At 34.8% G+C, this 24,803-nt stretch overlaps 1 protein-coding gene across 2 annotated transcripts in view; it reads right to left on the bottom strand.

Annotated features, from left to right (window-relative positions):
* Positions 1-24,803, bottom strand: part of smchd1 (structural maintenance of chromosomes flexible hinge domain containing 1) — an 80,350-nt gene that overhangs the window by 31,256 nt on the left and 24,291 nt on the right. For both annotated transcript variants that reach the window (XM_066723419.1, XM_066723420.1), the window contains exons 13-25: positions 21,998-22,195; positions 21,518-21,631; positions 20,730-20,836; positions 20,569-20,651; positions 20,136-20,249; positions 19,546-19,623; positions 19,336-19,455; positions 14,551-14,695; positions 14,257-14,356; positions 12,089-12,161; positions 4,971-5,110; positions 1,380-1,514; positions 920-1,147 (exon numbers count right to left, since the gene is read on the bottom strand). In XM_066723419.1, coding sequence (XP_066579516.1) covers positions 920-1,147; positions 1,380-1,514; positions 4,971-5,110; positions 12,089-12,161; positions 14,257-14,356; positions 14,551-14,695; positions 19,336-19,455; positions 19,546-19,623; positions 20,136-20,249; positions 20,569-20,651; positions 20,730-20,836; positions 21,518-21,631; positions 21,998-22,195 — 1,635 coding nt within the window. The remainder of the gene's footprint in view (positions 1-919; positions 1,148-1,379; positions 1,515-4,970; positions 5,111-12,088; positions 12,162-14,256; positions 14,357-14,550; positions 14,696-19,335; positions 19,456-19,545; positions 19,624-20,135; positions 20,250-20,568; positions 20,652-20,729; positions 20,837-21,517; positions 21,632-21,997; positions 22,196-24,803) is intronic.

Here is a 24,803-nt window from a genome sequence, read left to right as displayed (position 1 = left end):
TTAGCACATCATAGGCTTCCTCTAGTGGCTGCAAGAGGTGCAAAAAACGTTTAAAATATTGGTTTACTCTTGAACTTCCATTAATCCAAACCAAGCAATCACATCTTCCGTCCACTTTGTTTACAAAAGATGTTTAGCCAAGCTGTAGGAGCCAATTCCAAACTGAAATCCTCATGGTCTGAAATGGTTATAGCAGTGAGGGAATTCCATTAAGTTTATTATTATGTGAAAATGTGAAATTCATTCCAATTCCCAGCCAGACCTTAAATAGTTTGCTGGGATAGTGAACTTGTGAAACACACAATATTATATATATATATATATATATATATATTCCAGAGTAAAATCAAAGTCATATTTAACCACTTTGTCAAATCAAAGGAAATTGAAGTATATCAACAGATGTCAAGAAGTCAAACATTTTGTCTACCTTGGACAATAAATCAGCGCAGCTGGAGATATAGAAGAAAATCAAAAGAAGAATGAAAATGGGATGGATTGCATTTGGAAGAAACAGAACACTGTTAAATGGAAATCTACCCATTTGCCTGCAGAGATTAATGTTTGATTAATTCATACTACCAGTGCTTACTTCAGACACACTTTGCACAAACTTTACTGAACACGACGCAAAGAAGATGGAAAGATGTACGCTTGCAACAACAACCAGAGATGGAAAAATAAATTAATACATCCGAGAACAAGCTGAAATATGTGGCATCATTATAAGAGTAAAATGTTAAAATGATAATGGGCTGGACACATTGCAAGAAAAACAGATCAAAGATGGATAAAGGAAGCTACTGAATGGATACCAAGAGACAACCACATGTGAAGATTAAATACAATTTTGCAGGAGAACATAGAGAACCAAAGCTGTAGATAGAAGCAAATGGAAACGTGTATTAAAATTGCTTACCTTAATCTTTTGTGCTAAGCCAGCTGTGATGGGGATTTCTCGGTCACCTTCATCATACAATCTGAAGATAAGGTTTTGCAGGCTGTCACCAGCTGTCCAGCTGATCTCATCATCTTGTTTTAGTAGAGTTGCTTTGTCACCATCAACGCTTAAGATTTCTAATCTGGCCACATGTCTACTAGGCACCAACTTTACAGTCTTTTCTACTGCTTCTATATTCTTGCAGCTCTATAATAAAGGAAAATGTTATTGCGATGTATTCTACAATGTACATATTTCCAAATCATTTAAATTATAATTTAATTCCGTAAAAAGGTAGACTAATTAATTAGCAATTCTAAAAGAAATTGAAAAATGGGAGGAAAAGTCACAATTCATCTTTCAGTGGACCTATGATAAAGTTTAATAGGGTGCCATAGCAATAATTATTAAAATGATTAAAACTTTGCCAATAACTTACTGGTATTTCAATTTTTGCCTTTATGGTCTGATCCTTCTTGATGTTTTTGACATACACAGGTGGACCTGTTAATGTACCCACCCCAGTGTTGCTGCAGTCTATTATGTACATTGGCAAGTTTGGAGCACCTAGAAACTGTATAATAAAAACAAAAATTGCATATTACAAACAATTCATTCACATGTGTATTATATTTAATAACATTTCCATGAGCAAACATTTGCCAGGAATTTACTCAAAACCTCAAGTTAAAAATGATCTGGTACAGACGGTTTGCTTTTGACATCCTTATACTATTTCTGGATGGGGGAGTGGGTAGACTAGGAAAATAATTATACTAACAAAGTCAAATCTGAAATATGCATTTGAGGTAAGGTAGGGTTCTGCACTAAAGTCTTCACACATTGCTTAGAATGAGACACTTCACTTTTGAGTTCATGATCTACATTTTTACATTTACAATTTGTTTTTTTGCCCAATAAAGGGACTTACTATTACCAATCCCTAACAAAAAAAAAAAAACTAAAATAAATTTTCCATTACAAGAATCTTGAGATATGGGAAAGGGAAAGGAAGACTGGCAGCACTGATTAGACAGAGTGAGTGACTCGGACCTCTTCACTGATTTGGTTGGGTTTACAGTGCAAGTACAACATTCGTGCTTTTGAAGTGCTTCACGTCAGCTTCTTTTCTTTAAGCTTCTTTCTAAAGCAGCTTCATTCACAGGAGGTATTACTGTACTTGAGTAGCCTCACATTCCTATTCACAACATTAATGAAGGAACCATTGCTGCAGTTCAAGATCAAAACAAGGACACCAGATGTTAAAATAATCAGTGGGAGGTCAGATGAAGGTTAGTCCACTTGCAGTTGGGCTTCAGTTCCAGCTCTATGACATGAAAGCTCTTTGAAACAGCTTCTTGTGACTGAGATGGTCAAGGACTTTGCATAGGAGATAGTGATTAATGACATCTGCTTACACCACTGGTGAAGTAGAGGTTTGAAAGCTTCTACATATGCAAAAAGAGTATTTTCTTGCACAATAAGTGATGCATTATCTTGCAGTAATTCCCTCACAATATGTTCACCAAATCTCTTAAAACACTATAAGACAACTTAGTAGAGGCTGCCTGGCACAAACACGTGAATGGCGGGCGAAAAAAAAAAAAAGCACCACCCACTTGCGATCCTACTCCCGAAAATATGTGATCGCCCCCTCTGCTCAACAATATGTGATGACCCACCTCCTGCTGGACAATTCGATATCAGACCGCCTTGCCTATGGAAATTTATGTGCGAAACCCTGAGAAAGTTCAGAATACAGGGTTATGGATATTTGTAACTTACTTTATTTTTTGTGGAAATACATTTGAGAAAAAGGTGTTATGTCGGTTGATTCCATTAAATGAAGGAGAATATATTCAAAATGATGAAGAATTAAAATAAAGCTAGTTACTTGATTTTAGTGTTTTTTGATTATTTTTATCAAGAGTGTAACTCATTTTGGAGGGTACTGTACATTCCTGTAGTAGCATGATGATATTATTACTGTTACACAATGGGTACTTCTCCATCCACACATTTTTCCATTTTACTTCGAACTTTAGTAAGTGAGGTTATAAGGCAAGGAGTTGATACAAAACACCGATAATAAAAAGGCGAAGTGAGACATGACAGAAGACCCCCTCAGCAGTCTCCAATGACTGTGCCCTGCTTGTTTTACTTAGCCAGCTGCATGTACAACATATATTCATAGCATTAATAAACCATTAAAGTAATTTCAAGCCTCTTTTTTAAAGAAAGGGTCATTACTTCTATTAAACCATTTAACCTTCTTCATAAATAAAAACACTCCTTAGCAAATTATCTCCAGATGTCAGAAGCCTGTTTCTTAATGTCAGCATTGCTAAATATTATTTGCTTGCCAGTTTAATAATGCCAGACCACGTCTCTTAGGAGTATGTAACCATGCAATCCTAAAATGAATATATTTAAAATATAAACCACTGAGGTTAAGTGAAACTACTTTTGATGATTGATATCATCCATTTCTAAACCATAAACTACCACTAAATTAGTATACATTTTAAATTCCACATGTGTCTTTACAAAATTAAATTTTACATCAAATTAGAATATTGTTCAACCATCTTATCACTAGAATCAATTACAAAACATTTGGAATAAAGAGAAAAGGTCATGAGAAGTACAGACATTCCCATAGATTTAAAATAAAGTCATCAAATCCCAATAACTTTTTTTTTTTTTTTTTAAGGACCCTGGTTCCCAATCTGGAATGTACGCACCTCCGGGCGTGGGGATGGGGTCCAGGGGCTGTGGCGGGGCAGCATCATCAAAATTAAAGTGCATAATAGACTTAAAGTTTCATATTATACGAGAATGGTGTGGTCAAAAGCTAGATTTAAAAAATGGATCAAAGGAAAACAGCAGCAGCTATCTCACTGAACACTTGGCAGGAACATTCACCTCTAGTCTTATGTCTAGTCTTTTTGCTGTTAAGGCCACATATGCAATCATGTCTTTCTCAGAAATGGATACAAGTTTAAGAATTGTCTTTGAAGCTTCATTAGACAATTACTATGGGACTCAAAATCTGATTGAAACCTAAACAATATGAATAAAACTACAGACTAGATCAGTGTAGTGTTTTCATGTTGGCTCCTCACTGCACTGGAGTCCTGTTTAAAGGACAAATTAATGGTCTGGTAAAATTGAGGGAAAACTTAAGTCTGACGTGTCTTGAACAGTGCCTACATCCATTTGAAATCATGGAGTAAAAACACAATGAAAGGTAATATGATTCTGCCTTTTTTTCTGTAAATGTGCATGTTTTGTTCCAACATTTTATTCAGACGTCTTGAAGCACATGCCATTGCAGTTATGAAGAGGAACCCACATGATGAGAGTGCTTGAATACCAGTACAGTCCCAAAACATACAGCAAACCCATTTGGATAAAAATGGTAAGGACTTGCCTGTGTAATACCACTGTTGTAATATAGAAATTTAAATTGAAATGTCACTTAAAGCATGGTATTTGGCATGAATGAAACTTACATGTAAATTGCCAACGGGTAAGCCTGTATTACATTTAAACTAAAGGGTTTGAGCACTAGAAAATATAGGCTAACCTTTTGTTACGGGATAACTGCACTCAATACTCACTATTCCAGCACCAAATCAACATTTAAACTGCTTCAGATCTGAATTACCCATGCTGATCAAGTCTGGTAAATAATTACTACTTCACAATTGTACATACATACAAAATACATAGATTTTGAGTAATGCACTTCTCCTCCTATGCTACCAACAAGCATTTCATAGTTATTTTAACATGTCCATCATTTTAGCTTTGATTAAATTGACATTTTCCAGTTTACTACAATTTGTATCTAGACATTCCCAGAATTACACAATTATCAGCAGCAGTTAAAAATGAACATTGTTCATCTAAACACTTTTTTCCACAACCCTTTGTTAAAAGCTTTTCATGACTTTTTAAATGGATCTCATACATTGATATTTGAATTTAATTTGATTAGGGTGTAGGGTTTATGTCAGGATTTTACCTTACAGCTGACTGTCATTTTCGGCTGAGCGGTGATATTTCCGGCTTCATCAAGCACCTCAACTAGGAGAGGAAAAGATGCTCCATTTTCAAGAACTAGGTTTTCAGATTCTGCTTTTACCCTGAGCGAGAATGGGGGACCTGAAGAAAGGAAAACCAATACTATATTAACAATAATAATAATGTATTTATTTGGATGATACTTTGCCAAAAGGCAAAGGTGACTGGGTTTACAAGATAATTAATAAAATATTACTTGAATTAAAACAGACATTGGTTAACTTATTAAAACAAAATACCAGTTTTACAACAATTTATAATATGGAGGGACATGGCTTTCGACTACACTTTACAAGCTTCCTGAATGCTTTACAGGGGTATCTATGAAGCGCAGTTTGTGCCAAAAGTGTTTGTCCGTCAATGTGGTGCAGTTTATTAGAAAGTGCGTTTCTCTGTCTCTGTGTAACCGTATGGAAATTCAAATCACCATTAACATAGGGTTGTTTACGAGATGATTAATTGTTAGAATAGGCAAGGCTTAACCACAGCTTTGCAGAGTAAAATAAGTATTTTTTAATCATTATATTTTGTACATGTAGCGTAAGAATATTTTAAAATACTGTCGAAGTAAGTGACAAATGGGTTATGTTCATTTTTTTTTTTTTTTAAAAGGCTTTGAAATATTAAAAGACAGAAAAAGTTTTAAACTTGTGGGTGTTGCTCCATGTGTCTGTATTAAACACTTAACTAAAGTATTTATTAATCGAGTGAATATAATTTGACTGGTTACAGCAACCCGTGTCTTTTCTGAATACATGAAAGCTACAGATACATGATGAGCTACAGATTACAGCTGAATTTCATGAACAGCTTCAACTTCATGGAGACGATTGAGCAGTGGCGGCTCTGGGGGGGCTTGTGGGGGTTATAGCTACCCCAAAATGTGTCTCAGCCCACCGTAGGCACCCCAACGCAAATGTCAGACTTTGTATTTTATTATAGTGTTATTATGGACAGTGCAGTGTTGTATTGTATGTATTGTAATTAGGTTTAATTATATTTAAATGGAAATATGTGTTCGATTGGCTAGGGCAAGGTGTTTAGTGTTAGTGTGTTTATTTCGCTTTAGTGTGTATTGTTTATTTTCGTGTGCACATATTACAAAAAAAAAATACAGTACATTATCCTACAAATTTATTAGCTAATAACCTCTTTTGAATTATTAGCCTATTTGTTTAGTAGTTGTGTTGCATCAATGATTTGTAAATCGGTAAAGTTTAAAACCAAAATCATTCTGTATGTTTTCATTCTCCTTTTGAGGATAACACAGATTAACTATATGCACTAAAATGTGTGTTTAAGAAATACATGTGCCAACAAGGTGTAAAAGAGAAGCCCCGCCAATATAATGTCAAGACCACCTCAGCCCCCCACTGAGAAGAGGCTGGCACAGCCCCTGTGATCAAGGATCCAATCTATATTGAAATAAATATAATCCATTGATGCTTGACCTTCTATCTCACGGAGAAAAGACTGCAAGCACGATTTTATAGCCTGATGGATTTCTGACGAGTCAAGATTTTCTGATGAGTGGGGACAAATGCGGATCAAGGTGAGAGACAGAGAAACGGCCTTTCTAATAAACTGCACCATTATTGTCTGAGCCCGTTTTCTGTGAGCCTGGACTTTTATTGGTTAAAATTGGTGTGTCTGCTGCTATTGACTAGACAGACTGAAGTGGGTTTGGCACAGTGCATGACCGACAGTTGGTCTGTGTGTCTGGAAGCTCATCGGTCCATCTGGAAAATCACTGTGTTGTCTGCATGTTTGCATGGAAGTTGGTCTGTCTGGAAGTTCATTGGTTTGTTTTGAAGTTTGTCTATTTATATTAATGAATAGCCACATTCATTAGATAGTTGATCAATCGACACACGAATCGGACAAATGAATAAACTAGACAGATTCCTGGCCAATCTTCCGGCTGAATGGCCAAATTGACGAATTTCTGAATGAATTTCCCAATGAACTACCAAATTGATGGACGAACACTTTTGGCACAAACTGTGCTCCACAGGTATCCAGAGTCCTAACAATGTTATCAGGAGTACTGACATTGACAACTGGATAGCAGCTGGGTTAAATTTACTGCTAGTAGCCTAGACACTTTAGAGGTCTCAAAAAGGCATTTTACTACGCCACGTAAAACTGGATACTTCCCACATCTATGTTAAAATACACCCTAAAGGATGCAATAAATATATGTCAACAATTTTTACTATCAAGATAGAAGCTTATCTTTAAACATGTAAAACTTTCATAAAGATAAATATAAATCAGATGGATACAGATTTGTAAAGAAAGAAAAACTATGTAAAGACAAAAAGTCATCTGGGAAAAATTCAAGAAGGACCAAGTAATGTATAACAATTAAATAATCTATAAGGCAATAGAAGCAACTATACTTTACCATACTGAAACACTAAACACAGCAAGTTATTAGTCTTATATAGATACGAAGGGGTTTGCATCTCACATAAAAGGTTTGCTTCAAACTGACATAACATGCATTTCCATTTTCCAAAAAAGTTTGAGTTTTTGAATGTTCATGAGAATTTCATGGATCAGCCTACACTACTGCTTGTATACCTTTTTCTGCACATGATTATTCAATTATAAGTATGCATAACCTTTTAAATAAGGTGTCTTTTTATGGTTATCTTTCAAGTATGTGAAAATGACAAAACTTTTGTCAGCATGTAAAATCTCAGCTTTTAATACACCAGGTTTGGATATATATGCATATGTTGAACCATACACTGACAAAATGGACTCAAGAAAATATTTCAATAGGTTACAGAAGTTATTTTATAGTGAACTGCAAAAAGTCCCATATTTTCTAATAAATCAACAAGTTGCTGTTGGCTACATTGTTGAATGGGGACATCTTGTGGTTAAAACCAGGTTCAGTTTTGGAAAAAACACTAAAATGACAAAATGTGATATTAAACTGCAATCTTTTATTGCATAATAAATCAATCCATTCTGTATCAGGGCAAAAATGTGTTTTAAATTCTATAGAAAGCTACAATAATTACACATACACAGTTGTCTATTAATAAATAACAATACAGCCAAATTCACATCACTAGATTTCAAGTAATATTGTATTTGAACAATTAATCACATTTTTGAGTACAGACTAACAGAAGTTGCTTGAGCTGTGGCTAGGGTTGTCACGATACTAGAATTTTGAACTTCTGATACCAGTTCAATTTCATGATACTCGATACCACAAAAAAAAAAAAAAATTTAAACGCATACATTAGCATTCCTTTCATAAAGATACACAATCTTCACTCCAGATCAAATGGGCCGGAGCAGTAAACACAGGTATCATAGTATAAGAAAACTTTTTCCAGAATTCATTAACCATTCAAACATTTTCTTCAGAACAATATAGTGCAGGTAGCTAATAACACTCATGTATATTTTGGTAATTTCTTTGGCCGACATAACAGAGCATTCCGTGACTGGTTTAATCTGGCTTGTTGGAGTAACAATCAATAGGCACAGTCATGTTTTACTGCATTATTATTGCACAGATTCATAATATATTGAAAATGTGTTCCATATGGGAATTGAATGTCCTTTTATTTGATATACAGAATATGCATGTGACACACACCAGTCATTGGGCCAAAACATAATACAGTAAATAACAGGTAAATATATCTACTGTAAGATATTTGTTAGAATGTATTTTTTTTTGGGGAATATCTTGCCGTCTGATTTGATACAGGAAAACCGACATCTCCCTCTTTTTGCCTAGTTTCTCAGATTCCGAGGGGCCCTGCTAGCAGTTAAACTAGAGATAAGAGTACAAGGTCAGACACCTCAAAGAGTCCAAGCAGTTAGGTTTCTTACTGCCATATCAAAATATGGTGTGATGTTGGCAAAATGTGATTGGTTAAAGAAAAACCTTATAACAGAAGAAACAGACAGATAAAGGAGAACGGGAGAAGAGAGGAGGGAGACAAGAAGAGGAAGAGCAGGAGGGAGAGGGACACACTGCTGCCTGCCTGAACAGACTGACCTAAGCTGCCCCGTGAGGAGAAATCGGGTATTATCTGTTTTCTTTCTGTAATCCAGCAGAAGCTTAACATTACTTACTTTCAGTAATATAATTGAATTGTATTAGTTTGCTATTTTTGTCACAAATAAATGATTATTGCACATCTGTGACTTGACCGCATCTTCCCTCTAAAAATAATCTTAAAAGAGAAACCAATTGACCTATGAGTTTTCAGTTCAACTATTTATTTAGATTGACTGAAAAACCAAGCATATAAAATTCTCTTACACTACACAGTCTTGAGCCATAGTTGATCCGTTAAACAATATTAATACTGGATATAGTAAAGGTAATTAATTTAAACTGTGTAACTTTTTGCAACATTTTAATAGATGGTTAAGAATCTTAGACAGAAAATAAATTAAAATCAAGCAGCATTACCTAGGCCTATATTTATTTTGAATATGCCGTTAGATATAGCTGAATCAATATTTGTTTTGTAAATACACATTATTTTTAAATTGTTATGAATCAGTGAACACTAGAACTGCTTAGCCACATATTTTGGGTGGCTCTTGCAATACAAAAGAAAATGTGTCCGCGTATGTGAATTTCTCCCACTTATCGGTTATTATACAGTGCATCTGGAAAGTATTCACAGCGCTTCACTTTTCCACATTTTGTTATGTTACAGCCTTATTACAAAATTGATTAAATTAATTGTCCTCAAAATTCTACAAACAAAGAAACAAACTTGAAAGAAGTTTGTTTGAAATCTTTGCAAATGTATTAAAAATAAAAAACAAAAAAAAGCACATGTACATAAGTATTCACAGCCTTTGCTCAATACTTTGTTGAAGCACCTTTGGCACCAATTACAGCCTCAAGTCTTTTGGAGTTTGATGCTACAAGCTTGGCACACCTATTTTTGGGCAGTTTCTCAAATTCTTCTTTGCAGGACCTCTCAAGCTCCATCAGTTTGGATGGGGAGCATCAGTGCACAGCCATTTTCAGATCTCTCCTGAGATGTTCAACAGGGTTCAAGTCTGGGCTCTGGCTGGGCCACTCAAGGACATTCACAGAGTTGTCCTGTAGCCACTCCTTTGTTATCTTGGCTGTGTGCTTAGGGTCATTGTCCTGTTGGAAGATGAACCTTCGCCCCAGTCTGAGGTCCAGAGCACTCTGGAGCAGCTTTTCATCAAGGATGTCTCTGTACATTGCTGCATTCATCTTTCCCTCGATCCTGACTAGTCTCCCAGTTCCTACCACTAAAAAACATCCCCACAGCATGATGCTGCCACCACCAGCTTCACTGTAGGGATGGTATTGGCCAGGTGATGAGCGGTGCCTGGCTTCCTCCAGACAGGACACTTGCCAATCAGGCCAAAGAGTTCAATCTTTGTTTCATCAGACCAGAGAATTTTGTTTCTCATGGCCTGAGAGTCCTTCAGGTGCCTTTTGGAAAACTTTGCAAGGATTTCAAACAAACTTCTTTCACGTTGTCATTATGGGGTATTGTTTGTAGAATTTTGAGGAAAATAATCAATTTAATCTATTTTGGAATAAGACTGTAACATAACAAAATGTGGAAAAAGTGGAGCGCTGCGAATACTTTCCAGATGCACTGTATATTACTAAAAATGTGTATTAAATACCTATACGGCATTTGCTGTAAACTCGTCAAATGTAGTAAGTTATAAATACTCTTCAGCCACCAGACAGCAGTTTATCCTGTAGGCTTGACTACAATAAAGCCGACAATCTGGGCTTTGTAATGAACTCAGTCATTTGGAATTCATTTGTGTCGTGTTGAGAGCTGAAACACGTAAATGTCTACACTTCTATTCATATATTATCATTAATTATTTTATTAGCAGATGACACAAAATATACACAATTGAAGAATCACACCCAATCTAGCTCTCATCTGCCTGTCCCCTCATTGGCTCAGCAAGTTCCTAACTTTCCTTTGAAATTCACTTGATCTCGTTGCATCATGTGCTAATTATTTTGTATCAGGTGCAGCTGGCGATCCACAGGACATGGAATAAAGACACTGCCAGGTTGCTAAATGCACACAGACAGACCTGTTGATATTTCACTTTGTTGAAATGCAAGTCTGTGGAAAATGCACTGCAGTGCTGAAAAGTGCGCAGCTGCATTGATGTATGAGCTGTATACAGACAGTCAAACTAATTTCAAAGTGCTTTCAAATTGCGCAAGAGGTTATGCTATTTTTATAACTTTTTATTATTGTATGTTTGCTAACATATGTGCATAATGATTTCTACACCAGTTTACACAGTTTATTGTGTAAAATGTATTATTAGTTTGTTCATGTTTATGTAGCCTATGCGCTCGTTTTGAAAAAATAAGAAAAATACTCACATTTTCAATGTCAATGCAGTGTTGCTGCTGTGAAAATGTTGTGCGATGTTCATATGTAAAAATATTAAGTTTAATCCAACTGTTTATTTTTCATTTTCATCACACAGCTGTTTTATAAAGGAGACGCACATTTTGTGGGTGCGGTGGTCATATTTAATCTCAAAACTCTTGGTGGTTAATGTAACCAGTCCAATCAATAACAAATTGAACAAAAATACTAGAGAAAAGTGGTGCAATGTCTCGGTGAGTTGTGATAATCCAGGCTTTCCTTTTGTTTGTCTACTGAACATCTGTGAAATGACAGGGCTTTATTTCTGTCATAAAGGGAATCACTGACACGGCTAGTAACACAGCAGTTATACATGTTTGTTTATCGCATTTCCAGAACTGAGACTCGTTTTCGCTGGGACTGTGAATAAGGTCCATTAGTTAAAACATCGGCTCTCGTGGTGTATAGTACTGCGCGGACAAAAAGCCTTTTTTTTTCTTTTTTTTTTAAGTCAAAGATACAGTCACACAATTTTAATTATACTAGTAGAGTGCACCCATACTTCGATATTACCGAATGCATAGCTCAGAACCGTTTCTGAAATATGGAATTGCGGTAGTATCGAAGTATCAGTATTTTTTACAACTCTAGCTGTGGCTATGGATCTTACCGGGAAGCAGCCTGATTTTCAGTAGCTGGGAGTCCTCTTTCAAGCCTGGCAAGATCACCTTGATACTGTAGTTCTGCCATTAATAAAAACAGTAACACAATTATTAATAATTATACACTGCCTTTATAAACAAATAACAGAACATGTTAGAGCTGTGCCAGTAAACAGTATACGGCCCTCCCGCATTGTAACGCCCTCACTGCGGTGAAAAATAATGTTGTCAAAATCGGCCTTTTCTTCAAGTGACAAATCTGAGTTTTTGAAAACTTGAGAGCAATGTGGCTTTAGTCATTCTGCACAGAATCAGCACAAAATCTGAGCATTCGGATCTGTGAAGAATGAGGAAAATCTGCGCAACATGACCGGCACCCAGTAAAAGCAAGCAGAGAGTGATGCCTGGTAGTTCTATAGTTTCTATATGAAGCCTGCAGTTACAACATGTAGCCCGAGATATCGATAAAAAGTAGTGAGATTAAAGAGTTGAAAAGACTACAACTGCAGTGGGCAACTGTAGGGTTTAATTAAAGGCTGTTTTGGAATTGTTGTAAAAAGTATTTGATCTAAATTAAAAGAAGTATTGATCAGGTTTTATTTATGTAGATATTGAACTGAATACTTACTGTATCTGTTATTTATGATTTATTAATAGCTCTATTGGGGTTTTATGTAATTTGTATGTCAATAAGTACTGAATCTGTAATTTATGATTTATTATAGCTATTTTTTTTTAGCACAGCTTAAGTAGTGATTTCCAAAAGAAAACTTGATGACAATCTTTTGTCTGTGACCTTATTGATTCTTATTAAAATCTTGTGATGAAAAGTGCATAACGAATTGACAGCCCAGCTAACAGACAACATTGTGACCATGTTGCTACAACGTTGTGGTAACATTTTGTTAGCAGGGAGGTACCTTGCTCCATTTATATATTGTTTTTAAAACGAATAGTGCAACACTGCAACTCTGATGCAATCATCCTAAAAGCCAGACAGTCACGTTGGTATTTTTGTCACTGAACCTCCACACACAACATAAACTGAAAGCATGCATTTGTAAAACTTAAAAACAACATTTAAATGGAATAAATTACATATAGTTATTTAAAATATGTATTTGAATCTAAAAAGTCTACTTCAAATGCTCCATTTAAAGTCGTGATTTTAAGTCTTAACACTTAAAACAATTTACAATGTAATTTGTACATCGTTCTTTTTAAATCAGTATTAATTCTGTTTGTGTTGTGTATTTAATAGTTATGAATATTACCTTTATTTTGTATTTGTGTAGTAACTAGTTCTACTCTTTGATTGAACAATAAAAAGGAAGAGTCCTCCTACTTTTCTCCTACCATTTTGGAGTGAACATTTCGTAAATCACACTGTGCCTTTGGATCTTCAAATTAAACATGATTCTTCAAATTAAAGATTCTCAATAAATCAATGGCATTTGATTACAGTGATGCTACTGGCCTTATGCATATATTTCATAATATGTAAATTATATAGTGCAATTAAAATAGATCAAATATGTATCAAATTTACATAGACTGTGGATCCATTTCCATTTAAGTGCACATAATACATATAGTGTCATGTGTCTATAGCCTTCATTGAAATAAACTGGCCTAGATCTATAATATAAAGGTTGTGCAATGCAGCAACTGTCAGTGTTATAGACAACAAAGAGACCTATACAGTTTATATATGGAGAGATGTGAGCGAAAGATCTAGGCTAAATATTTTTGACAGTCAAGTCTTATAAGCTTTCAGGACTTCTTTTGCCTAATATGAAGACCTATCTATGAGATAGTTATAAATATCAGGTTAAGAAAAACTGGTACTTCCTTTGCCTTTACGTATGGAAGGGTGCTTGGGGTAGTAAATATTGATTTTATCCGAGGCATGATGGATGCAGTCTTTATTAGGTAAGTTGTTTTGATACTCTTTGTCCAGTGTTTCGGCATAAGCAGAAAGCACAACTACATAGTTTTGTTATATATTTTTTCTACCAAAATCAAAGACAAAAAACAGTTGCCTTTAACACTGGTGGACTAACAGTTGTATTCACTCCACAATGGCAGCGTGTAGTTCTCGTTATAGAAATGGGCACATGACTGCAAAACATATATAATCCGCCTTCTGAAGAATAAATACAAATGTTCTACCCACCTTGCCTGTATAGTTGTTTACAGGACCTTTTGCTTTTACACCTTCAATGACACAATTAGTTCCTTTTGTCACAGTTGCAACATAAGATAAGTCCAGGGCACTGAAAACAAAACAAAAAAAAATACAAAAGATTTAGTTAAGATATTGAGTCTCATCGACAAGTAAAGATTCAATATAATACTAAGAACAAAAACAGCAAATATCCAGTGGTAATGACTAAGTGATTAATTACTGACAATAAGCAAAGGTCTGAATATAGTTCCACACTAAAGAATGCTATCTGATCTTGCACACCTGCTCTCCAGAACTGGTTTGAGATCCACAGGCGAGTGAGTGGGATGTCCAAACTCATCGAGAAGCTCCACAGGAATGTTAAAGGGCACTCCAACACGAAGCAGCGGTTCCAGCGTTCCTATAGAGAACCGGTCTGGTTTTCCCTCTGTGTTGTGAAGAGAAACAAGTTACACATGCCTATATCTCCATCATATCCAATAATGTTCTATAAGAGTGAAACATAGTTACTAACAATCAGTATCATTATGTAGCAAACCTGGTTAAATCAATATTTAATTATTGGAGCAAGCCATCTTAGCATTTAACATCCATAAAGAGTATACACGTTTACACGTTGTATATGTATTAGTACTTTTCAAGTACTTTCAAGGTGTATTGTCAAAGCTTTTCCAGTACCTCACAGCTTAGGTAAACTAAACCTCATCTAAACTGCACACTTTTCTGCACTGAACTAAGAACATCAAACTATAATTTCACCACAGTAGATCAGATGTTATTGTATTGTAACACCCAACATGTAGACTGGCATTGTGTTATGTTACCTGGCTTAGGCCAATATAAAATCACACAAAATCAGTCAAATTCAGTGAACACCAGTACATAGTAACTTCCGTTTCAATTAAATCTTTAGTGTCGTTTTAAATACATAAACATAAAAAAGGCAACAAATACTCTAGTTTACTTCCATGTACATTCAATGTGCAAATGTAAAATAGTGCATAACATTTTAAACTCTTTACTGTTAATCCATGTATATTCAATTTGCTCACTAATTACAGTCAAAACAGTCATGTTTATGCTCTTCAAAACAACCAAGTATAAGTTCCCATAACCTTAGCCTAGTATAAGGTTTTTAAGTTATAAAATCTCCCTAAATACATGGCATTAGTATCTGCTGTTCTCTGGCAATTCTTTAAGTTATAACACATTATAATAACTGAACATGAATACAAAACCATCAACATGTCCACATAACGGGGACACATTTCTGCGAAAAATAAATATTGAAATTCCAGGCTTCAAGGAATTCTGTGCACTGAAGGATGACTGAAAACTCACTCCTTCTGCCCCCTTCCCAATCCATATTATATTTTGTAAATATTTGACTTTTTAGTAAATAACTGTACAAATGATTTGGTTTTGCTGGGATTAAACGAAGACGTCATTTCAGAAACTGTTTCGTGCTTATGTTGTGCCTTGTGCCAGTGCTGAATGACACTCCTCCTCTGCGAAGGGGTCTCGTCTAATTTATGGGTGTGTTTATTGCTGTGTGGGTCTGGAGAAACGTTTATCTTTCTAGTACCTTTATTTTAATCCATACATGTTTATTTTGTCTAATGTAAATATACATAAGCATAAATGTGATATGATATGCTTGTAGAAACTCTATACAATACATGTTTGTAGACTTTGTTTGTGGTCTTAAGTTGACAAAAATCTCACTCTCGGGAGTTTAGACCACACGTGTGAAGACGTGAACTTGGAGGACTTCAAATTCACTTTTCAAATCTGTTTTAGTCTGTTCAAACAAACAGTAGAACTACACAAATACAAAATAAAGATTTCTCATTGTGGTTACAATTGCAACTGTAGCAACCAACTTCTAAAGCTTAAAAACTAAGCAGGAGTAGAATTTTACCATAAGAGAAAACTATTTTTTTTAACCACTTGTACGAGCAATATGCTATTGTTAGGTTTCTTTTCTGCCTCTGTAGGGAACAATACGCCAAAATAAAGTATAATATATATATATATATATATATATATATATATATATATATATATATATATATATATATATATATATACATATATATATATATATATACACACATATACATATATATATATATATATATATATATATATATATATATATATATATACACATATACATATATATATATATATATATATATATATATATATACACATATACATATATATATATATACACACATATATATATACACATATACATATATATATATATATATATATATATATATATATATATATATATATATACACATATACATATATATATATATATATATATATATATATATATATACACATATACATATATATATATATACACACATATATATACACACATATACATATATACATATATATATATATATATATATATATATATATACACATATACATATATATATATATACACACATATATATATACACATATACATATATATATATACACATATACATATATATATATATATATATATATATATATACACATATACATATATATATATATATATATATATATATACACATATACATATATATATATATACACACATATATATATACACATATACATATATATATATATACACATATACATATATATATATATATATATATATATATATATATATACACACATACACACACACACACAATTTATTTTGGCGTGTATTAGGTTATTAGATTACTCAATATCGCTCATTGATATAACATAATACATAGTCTTTTGATCTGTGTGTGTGTGTGTGTGTGTCTATATACACTCACCTAAAGGATTATTAGGAACACCATACTAATACTGTGTTTGACCCCCTTTCGCCTTCAGAACTGCCTTAATTCTACGTGGCATTGATTCAACAAGGTGCTGAAAGCATTCTTTAGAAATGTTGGCCCATATTGATAGGATAGCATCTTGCAGTTGATGGAGATTTGTGGGATGCACATCCAGGGCACGAAGCTCCCGTTCCACCACATCCCAAAGATGCTCTATTGGGTTGAGATCTGGTGACTGTGGGGGCCAGTTTAGTACAGTGAACTCATTGTCATGTTCAAGAAACCAATTTGAAATGATTCAACCTTTGTGACATGGTGCATTATCCTGCTGGAAGTAGCCATCAGAGGATGGGTACATGGTGGTCATAAAGGGATGGACATGGTCAGAAACAATGCTCAGGTAGGCCGTGGCATTTAAATGATGCCCAATTGGCACTAAGGGGCCTAAAGTGTGCCAAGAAAACATCCCCCACACCATTACACCACCACCACCAGCCTGCACAGTGGTAACAAGGCATGATGGATCCATGTTCTCATTCTGTTTATGCCAAATTCTGACTCTACCATCTGAATGTCTCAACAGAAATCGAGACTCATCAGACCAGGCAACATTTTTCCAGTCTTCAACTGTCCAATTTTGGTGAGCTTGTGCAAATTGTAGCCTCTTTTTCCTATTTGTAGTGGAGATGAGTGGTACCCGGTGGGGTCTTCTGCTGTTGTAGCCCATCCGCCTCAAGGTTGTACGTGTTGTGGCTTCACAAATGCTTTGCTGCATACCTCGGTTGTAACGAGTGGTTATTTCAGTCAAAGTTGCTCTCCTATCAGCTTGAATCAGTCGGCCCATTCTCCTCTGACCTCTAGCATCAACAAGGCATTTTCGCCCACAGGACTGCCACATACTGGATGTTTTTCCCTTTTTACACCATTCTTTGTAAACCCTAGAAATGGTTGTGCGTGAAAATCCCAGTAACTCAGCAGATTGTGAAATACTCAGACCGGCCCGTCTGGCACCAACAACCATGCCATGCTCAAAATTGCTTAAATCACCTTTCTTTCCCATTCAACATTCAGTTTGGAGTTCAGGAGATTGTCTTGACCAGGACCACACCCCTAAATGCATTGAAGCAACTGCCATGTGAATGGTTGGTTAGATAATTGCATTCATGAGAAATTGAACAGGTGTTCCTAATAATCCTTTAGGTGAGTGTATATACACACACACACACACACAAATCAAAAGACTATGTATTATTTTATATCAATGAGCGATATTAATTGAGTAACCTAATCACTGTACACCACAACAATACAGGAGTAAGCTAACCTACAATAAGCATGAACACTAGCCACATCTGCGAGTGCCACACAATGTTAAGGCTCTCACAGGTGGGGGCTACATAAACACCTTAAGAGAGGTGTGACTAGTTTTCATATTGTTTTTATTCCACTGGTAGGCTACAGTATGTTACACTTCATAAATGTCATTATTAGGCTATAGGCCTGCAGGTGAAACGCACATGGCTGGCCAGTCGTGTGTGCAGTGCGCACACACTGATATGCAGATACATTAATGTGCACAGAAATGTCAGCATACCATCAAATACAGACAAAGACCTAGAGTTGCCGCTCACGTATAGAAATTATGGAAAATTCCCTGCAGTTTACCTTTGGTGTGACTGTAGCGCAGACTCTCGCATAGTGAAAACTTGAATCTCTTTCTTGTAGACATTGCAATATGCTGTACGCAGATTTGAACCTTGTATTACCCGTAGTTTATATACATTGTGTTCCAGTCACCTCTCTTTAAAACGATGACAAAGGAGTCTTATTGGCCACACATAAAGCAATCAACTGGCTCTCTCAAACTAGTTAAATCCTGTTAATTAATTTAATCAGATTTCTGATGTATTGTGACAGTAATTACCAAACTTCGATAAATTATATTAACATTGAAGCACTTTCACAACCTTGAAAATACCACCTTAAAATTCAAGCTTTTTCAAGGATTTCAAGCACCCGTACGAACCCTGAAATTAGGTAATTTTGTCCATGGTGGTATCAAAACAATTCAAATTCAGTATGAATGGATGATGTAGAAATCATGCATTATGTTACTTAGAAAATAAACCAAGGTAGTTTACATGGTTTAAAAATCTGTAACATTTGGACCTCAAAAATGTTCTTCAAAACCTGTAGTCCCATAAAATGTGACAACTGTAGAGAAAATTACCTTTGATAGAGAATTCGTATACTTGTGAAGGCAGACGCTGTCCAGCATAGGTATCGGCATTGCTCTCATTTAGCACTGTCTGCAGCTTCAGCGTGTACTTTCCCAGCTGGTTAAGATTTTCTGAAAGGTGAGAGGAAATAAGAATAAGCAAAAAAAAGAAAAAGAGTAAGTCTAAATAAACAAAAATCGTAATTGTGAAGAGGAAATCACCCATTTTTTTAAACCAGTAAGGCCATTTTCCTCCATGCTGACTGATGTGGGAGTTTGTTTCTATGTCCCCAGTGGGAGCTGTTTGACAAGGGAAAACAGAGAATGATGTTATTTTACTATGGTAAAGAAAGGTTGAAAGTGCTGTCCCTGCAGGTGCAGTGTCAGAAAAGCATTCTGAAGCATTACTTTGGTCGAACTTGAGAGAATCGACAAGAATGTTATGTAGCAAATAAAGCATGAAATGCTTTTTAAGGTGGTTTTAACACATTTTTACATTTTACATCCAATGAGGTGATTAGAAAAATACTTTAAGAGCTATTTACTTCAATGTATATTTTGTTTCGTTTACCTTGTATAACAGACATTTAAATACATAGAAAATCATCGTTTATAGACCAAACTAAACTGTACAATGTATTTTCTCGTAATAAATTGTATTCTGTTATTTAATGTGCTGGAGCGCATTCCTTTGTGGTAATAGTTTAAAAAGTAAAACGATGAAATGCAACTAACAAGTGAAAATGTGGTGGTTACTTTGTATTTACATATACATTATTTATATCTGATGAACACTACATTTGCACACTTACAATGCCAGGTGACCTTCAATTCAACCAGCAATTTCTTTGATGCGTTGTGACTAGCGCCAGGTAGCTTTTGCATTGCTTCTCCTCTCTTATTCAGTATCTCAATCCTAATTGCACCTAAAGACAGCAAAGAGTAGGTTACCAGCATCATTTAAATAAACACAATAATAAACTAAATCTAAACCCTGAAACAATAGGACTGAACACAAAACTGACATTTAAAGCTAGTATTGAATTTACCTACTAATTTAACTAATTTCTCAAAATAATTAAAATGTTTTAAAACAAATATAATCTAATCAAGATTTATCATGCAATAAAATCTATTTATATACAAGTTATTTCTAAGAAACAGGACACCGATCTGTCTTGGAATCACAAAATATATTAATTACACCAAGGCAGAAACACTGAGGAAAGCTACAGAAAAACCTACCAACTGGAGTTCCAGCAGAACGAACATCATTCTGAATCAATTCGTCTCCTTCTGGCCACGTCACTGAGAGTCGGTCTGGAAGCCTGTTGTTACAATAATAAAATGTAGTATAACACATTTCACAAGGAAACAAATATTTAAATAAATACAAAATAACTCACCTTGCCATTTCATCATCAATGTACTTCTTAATAACACTAACGGAAACATTTCGATCTATTTTTGAAATTGGAATCACTTTAAGTTCATCATAGAGTGCCTTTGGTTCCTGCAGAGCAAAGTCACAGAAAATTGTTATTCAGATACATTTTTACAATAAATCAATAAGTATTATTTGTTCTACTCTATGTAATACCAAATATAGTGTCCAGTTTGGCATGATTTTTTTAAAACAAAAATATGAAGTATTCAGGGTGTTAAAGCAAATTCTACAGTAAAAAATAAATATTTTATACATTAAATGTTTATACAGTAATTACAGGTGACTTACTGAATGGCACAATTGTACATTACTTTTGGTGGATGTAAGGCTCTAGAAGCAAGTCGAACACCTGATCCTGCAACACTCTCCCTGATAAATCTTTCCATTGCAATTCATGTTACTAATTAACATACGAGTGTTTGATCATCAATAGGATTGTTTTAAATAAAAAAGTTGGTTGATTCTTGTTGTAGTTTTTAAATTGGTTTGATGTTTGGACTTCTGTGATGGACAATGTTTGGTAATACAAGAAACGCCTTTATACAGTGAAGGATTTTGACAAACATTTTATGCCAAATGCAGCTGGTTATTCAGGAGTGAATACTCGACTACCAATGCAAAAACACAAATCAAGAACAAAATGTAATCTACAACCAGTACCTTTCTTGATCAAGATTATTACTGTGTATTAGTAATAGTCGTGGAGTGCGAAGCACCAATACTCAAGTTAAGAGTGGCGTTTCTTACCAGTGAAATCTGAACTTCTCCTCCCGTAGAATATACATCATCATCATGATCTCCAAACAGAAGGAACTGAGTTATACTGCCATAGAAAATGGGCTGGGTTTTGACTGATTTCACCTAGTCAACACAAACATTTTTTATACACTGGCTGATTTTGGAAACAATCTTTTTAAAGGTTCATAAAAAGAATGACAATTTGACTGCATTGCATTTGTATTCTTATAATGAATAAAATGTAAAATAAAAATGCATTGTGACAGAACGTCTTTAAACTTTTAATACATATTTAAAAAATGTCTAAAATCATTTTTCATTTGTATTGAATCCCATGTGGTGATGCGTTCCAAACCTATTCTACAATTCATACCAAGTGCATGCCACAATAGGAGGGAAAAGGAGAAAAAACGTAATGGGCTTAAAGATGTCGTTACATCAGATTTTCCCTTACAAACTGAAAAAATTGAAAATGCACTAAATACTTACATATTGACCTTCTCTATATATTTTTCCATCCCACTCAATTGATGCGAATCTCGCCCATGGGTTCTGCATTCTCTTTGTCAATACATCAGTCCTGGTCATGGTACCTCTGAAACTAGTAAACTTGACCTGTTTGTCCCACCTTTCATGACATTCCTTCAACCATTGTGTAAATTCTTTTAGAATCTTCATTCTCTGTTCCTAAAGTAGCAAAATAAAAGGGATGTATTTGGAATAATATTCAGCAGCAGAATACCAACTTATCAAGAATGTTATGCATGGTTTAGGTAGGAACTTTATGGGTCAAATACAGCTTTCCTTTTGGATTGCTTCTGTCAGGTAGTCTTTAAAGCTCTTTTTGCTCAGGCAGAACAGTTTAATGGTTGCAACCAACTGCTTTCAGAAAAATTTGAATTTGGAAGTAAACATCAAAATGTCATTTTATGCCATAATCATGTTACTGACATTATCAGAAACCCATCCAGTCACATTATTAAAAATAAAATTAGGCCTAAATGTGTTTAAACATTTCACAACACCCTGTGCCACTGAGTGCAGATTAACTATATTGGCTAATATTACTTTCAGTTCAAAGGTATTCAATAGGCCTTGGAGAAAAACAATATTACATTTTCTTTAGGGAATATTGCAATTAAACAACAATAATAATGCAACTATCATTAATTACAGGATATATAAAAAGTATCACTGTTGTCCAAAAACATATAAAATGTGTGCAATCTGTTGTCCCATGACATTTCAACTTAGTTCTCAGACATTCACAGAAGTGCTTCACCTTGTAAAAATGATACAAATTAGAAAAAGGCTATCACCTTGGTTATCAGGAAAAAAATAAAATAAATTAAAACACAGCAAGTTGCTCAGATGTGGACCTGGCTTAACACTGTTTAACTACCTACTCACAACCACCACAATCTTATTGTGATGGCTGAGCATACGCAAATTCTTGTTTAAGGAATTTGATTTAAAAAAAAAAAAAAAAAAAAAAAAAAAAAAAAAAAAAAAAACACCAGTGCCATTTAAGTGACGGAGGTTGACAAACACTGATCTAGGGCATAGCAGTTGAATTAGATTAGGAAAAAAAATAGGCTGCATAAATCACAAGTCCCCAAGTATTAGAAAGCTTTTCCAATACATTTTTCTTATTGATTTACTTTATTTGGTTTTAGGAGGTCTTAATATCAAGTGAACAAGAGGAAAATGAAGAGCCCAGCACTAGATCAGCATATTGCACTTGAGATTTAGAAAGCTTTGGGTGCCACTGTTAAACATGCAGCTGTGCAAGTCAGAAAATAGGAAGAAACTGCCTGGTAGCATGAGAATGTAAAGTAAATCCTTAAGTCTCAACTAATGAGGAGGATGGATATTGTTTATATAATTAGAGTAGAGATAATTATCTGTATAAATTCTTTATCACATCCTTTAATTAATGTACATGCACAGTGTATCCATTGATGGAACATACATTGCCTTGCAAAAGTATTCACCCCTCTTGGCATTTTTCCTATTTTGTTGCATTACAACGTGTAATTCAAAATTGATTTTTTGGGGGGATTTCATGTAATGGACATACACAAAATAGTCCAAATTGGTGAAGTGAAATGCAAAAAATTACTTGTTTTAAAAAATTCAAAAAAAATAAAAAAACAGAAAAGTGGTGCGTTCATATGTATTCACCCCCTTTGCTATGAAGCCCCTAAATAAGATCTGTTGCAACAAATTACCTTCAGAAGTCAGAATTAGTTAAAGTCCACCTGTGTGCAATCTAAGTGTCACATGATCTCAGTATATATACATCTTTTCTGAAAGGCCGTAGAGAAGGGTTGGGGAACATCCGGCCTCCGGGCCGTAAACAGCCACTGAGGCTCCAGTGGTGATCTTTACCCGTCTACAGTCTTTCATGTGCTTGAAAAACACACGCATTGTACAGCATTGCAGGTGTTTTCTTAAAACTGTAGTCAGATTGAGAGGATACAGTGATTACCCTGCAAATAAAAATGGATTATAAACGGAGATGAAGAGAGCCGTTTCGGAAATGCCGTTTATATGAACATGACTGATTCAGGGGCATCAGTGATAATGGGAATAACAGATCATTCGTGGGTTTGTGCCAGTGCTGTGAAAACATTGTTGTGAAATGCAGGTAATACAGAGTGCAATAGCGCAGGCACATCGCACCAAAATAATGATTCATGGACATTATCAGCGGAGGAGCATGTATTGCGATGCTATATATTCATGAAGTAAAAGTGTTCACCTGGAGAGGGCTATCAAAATGCAGTGTGAGGTACGAGCTCATGCAGGGAAAGTGCAGAAACTGTCCTGTGTGGACTATACCGAGCTGTCAGGTATGCAGTCTAAATATATAGTACATAGTTTATTGAAATACACTGATTTTATTCACTGTAGCTTTGTATGTTGAAAACAAAGTTTTACACAATGCTGAAAATGTTTACTTTAGTGTACAATTATGTTTTGATAAATGCTATAGTTGTTTTTGAACTATAAAATATTGCTTTTGAGCATTATTCCAATATTTACGTTTACACTTCTTTCATTCTCTTATTGTATGCAGTTTTTGAGCTTTTTGCTTATTGTATGATATATAGTTATTTATGTTTTGATAGCAGTGTATGAGTTTAGAAAAAAGTGATTTGTTCTTGCATTAGAATGTAAGTTTCATCTGTAGTAATGTTTTGATGTAGGTGTATTAATTAAGGTTGTGACCCGTAAATACATTTGTGAACACTCGAATGGCCCTTGATAGGAAAAAGGTTCCCCACCCCTG

The sequence above is a fragment of the Amia ocellicauda genome, chromosome 2 (assembly GCF_036373705.1).
Source record: "Amia ocellicauda isolate fAmiCal2 chromosome 2, fAmiCal2.hap1, whole genome shotgun sequence".
NCBI lineage: Eukaryota > Metazoa > Chordata > Actinopteri > Amiiformes > Amiidae > Amia > Amia ocellicauda.
This window is presented reverse-complemented; position numbering and strand designations above follow the sequence as displayed.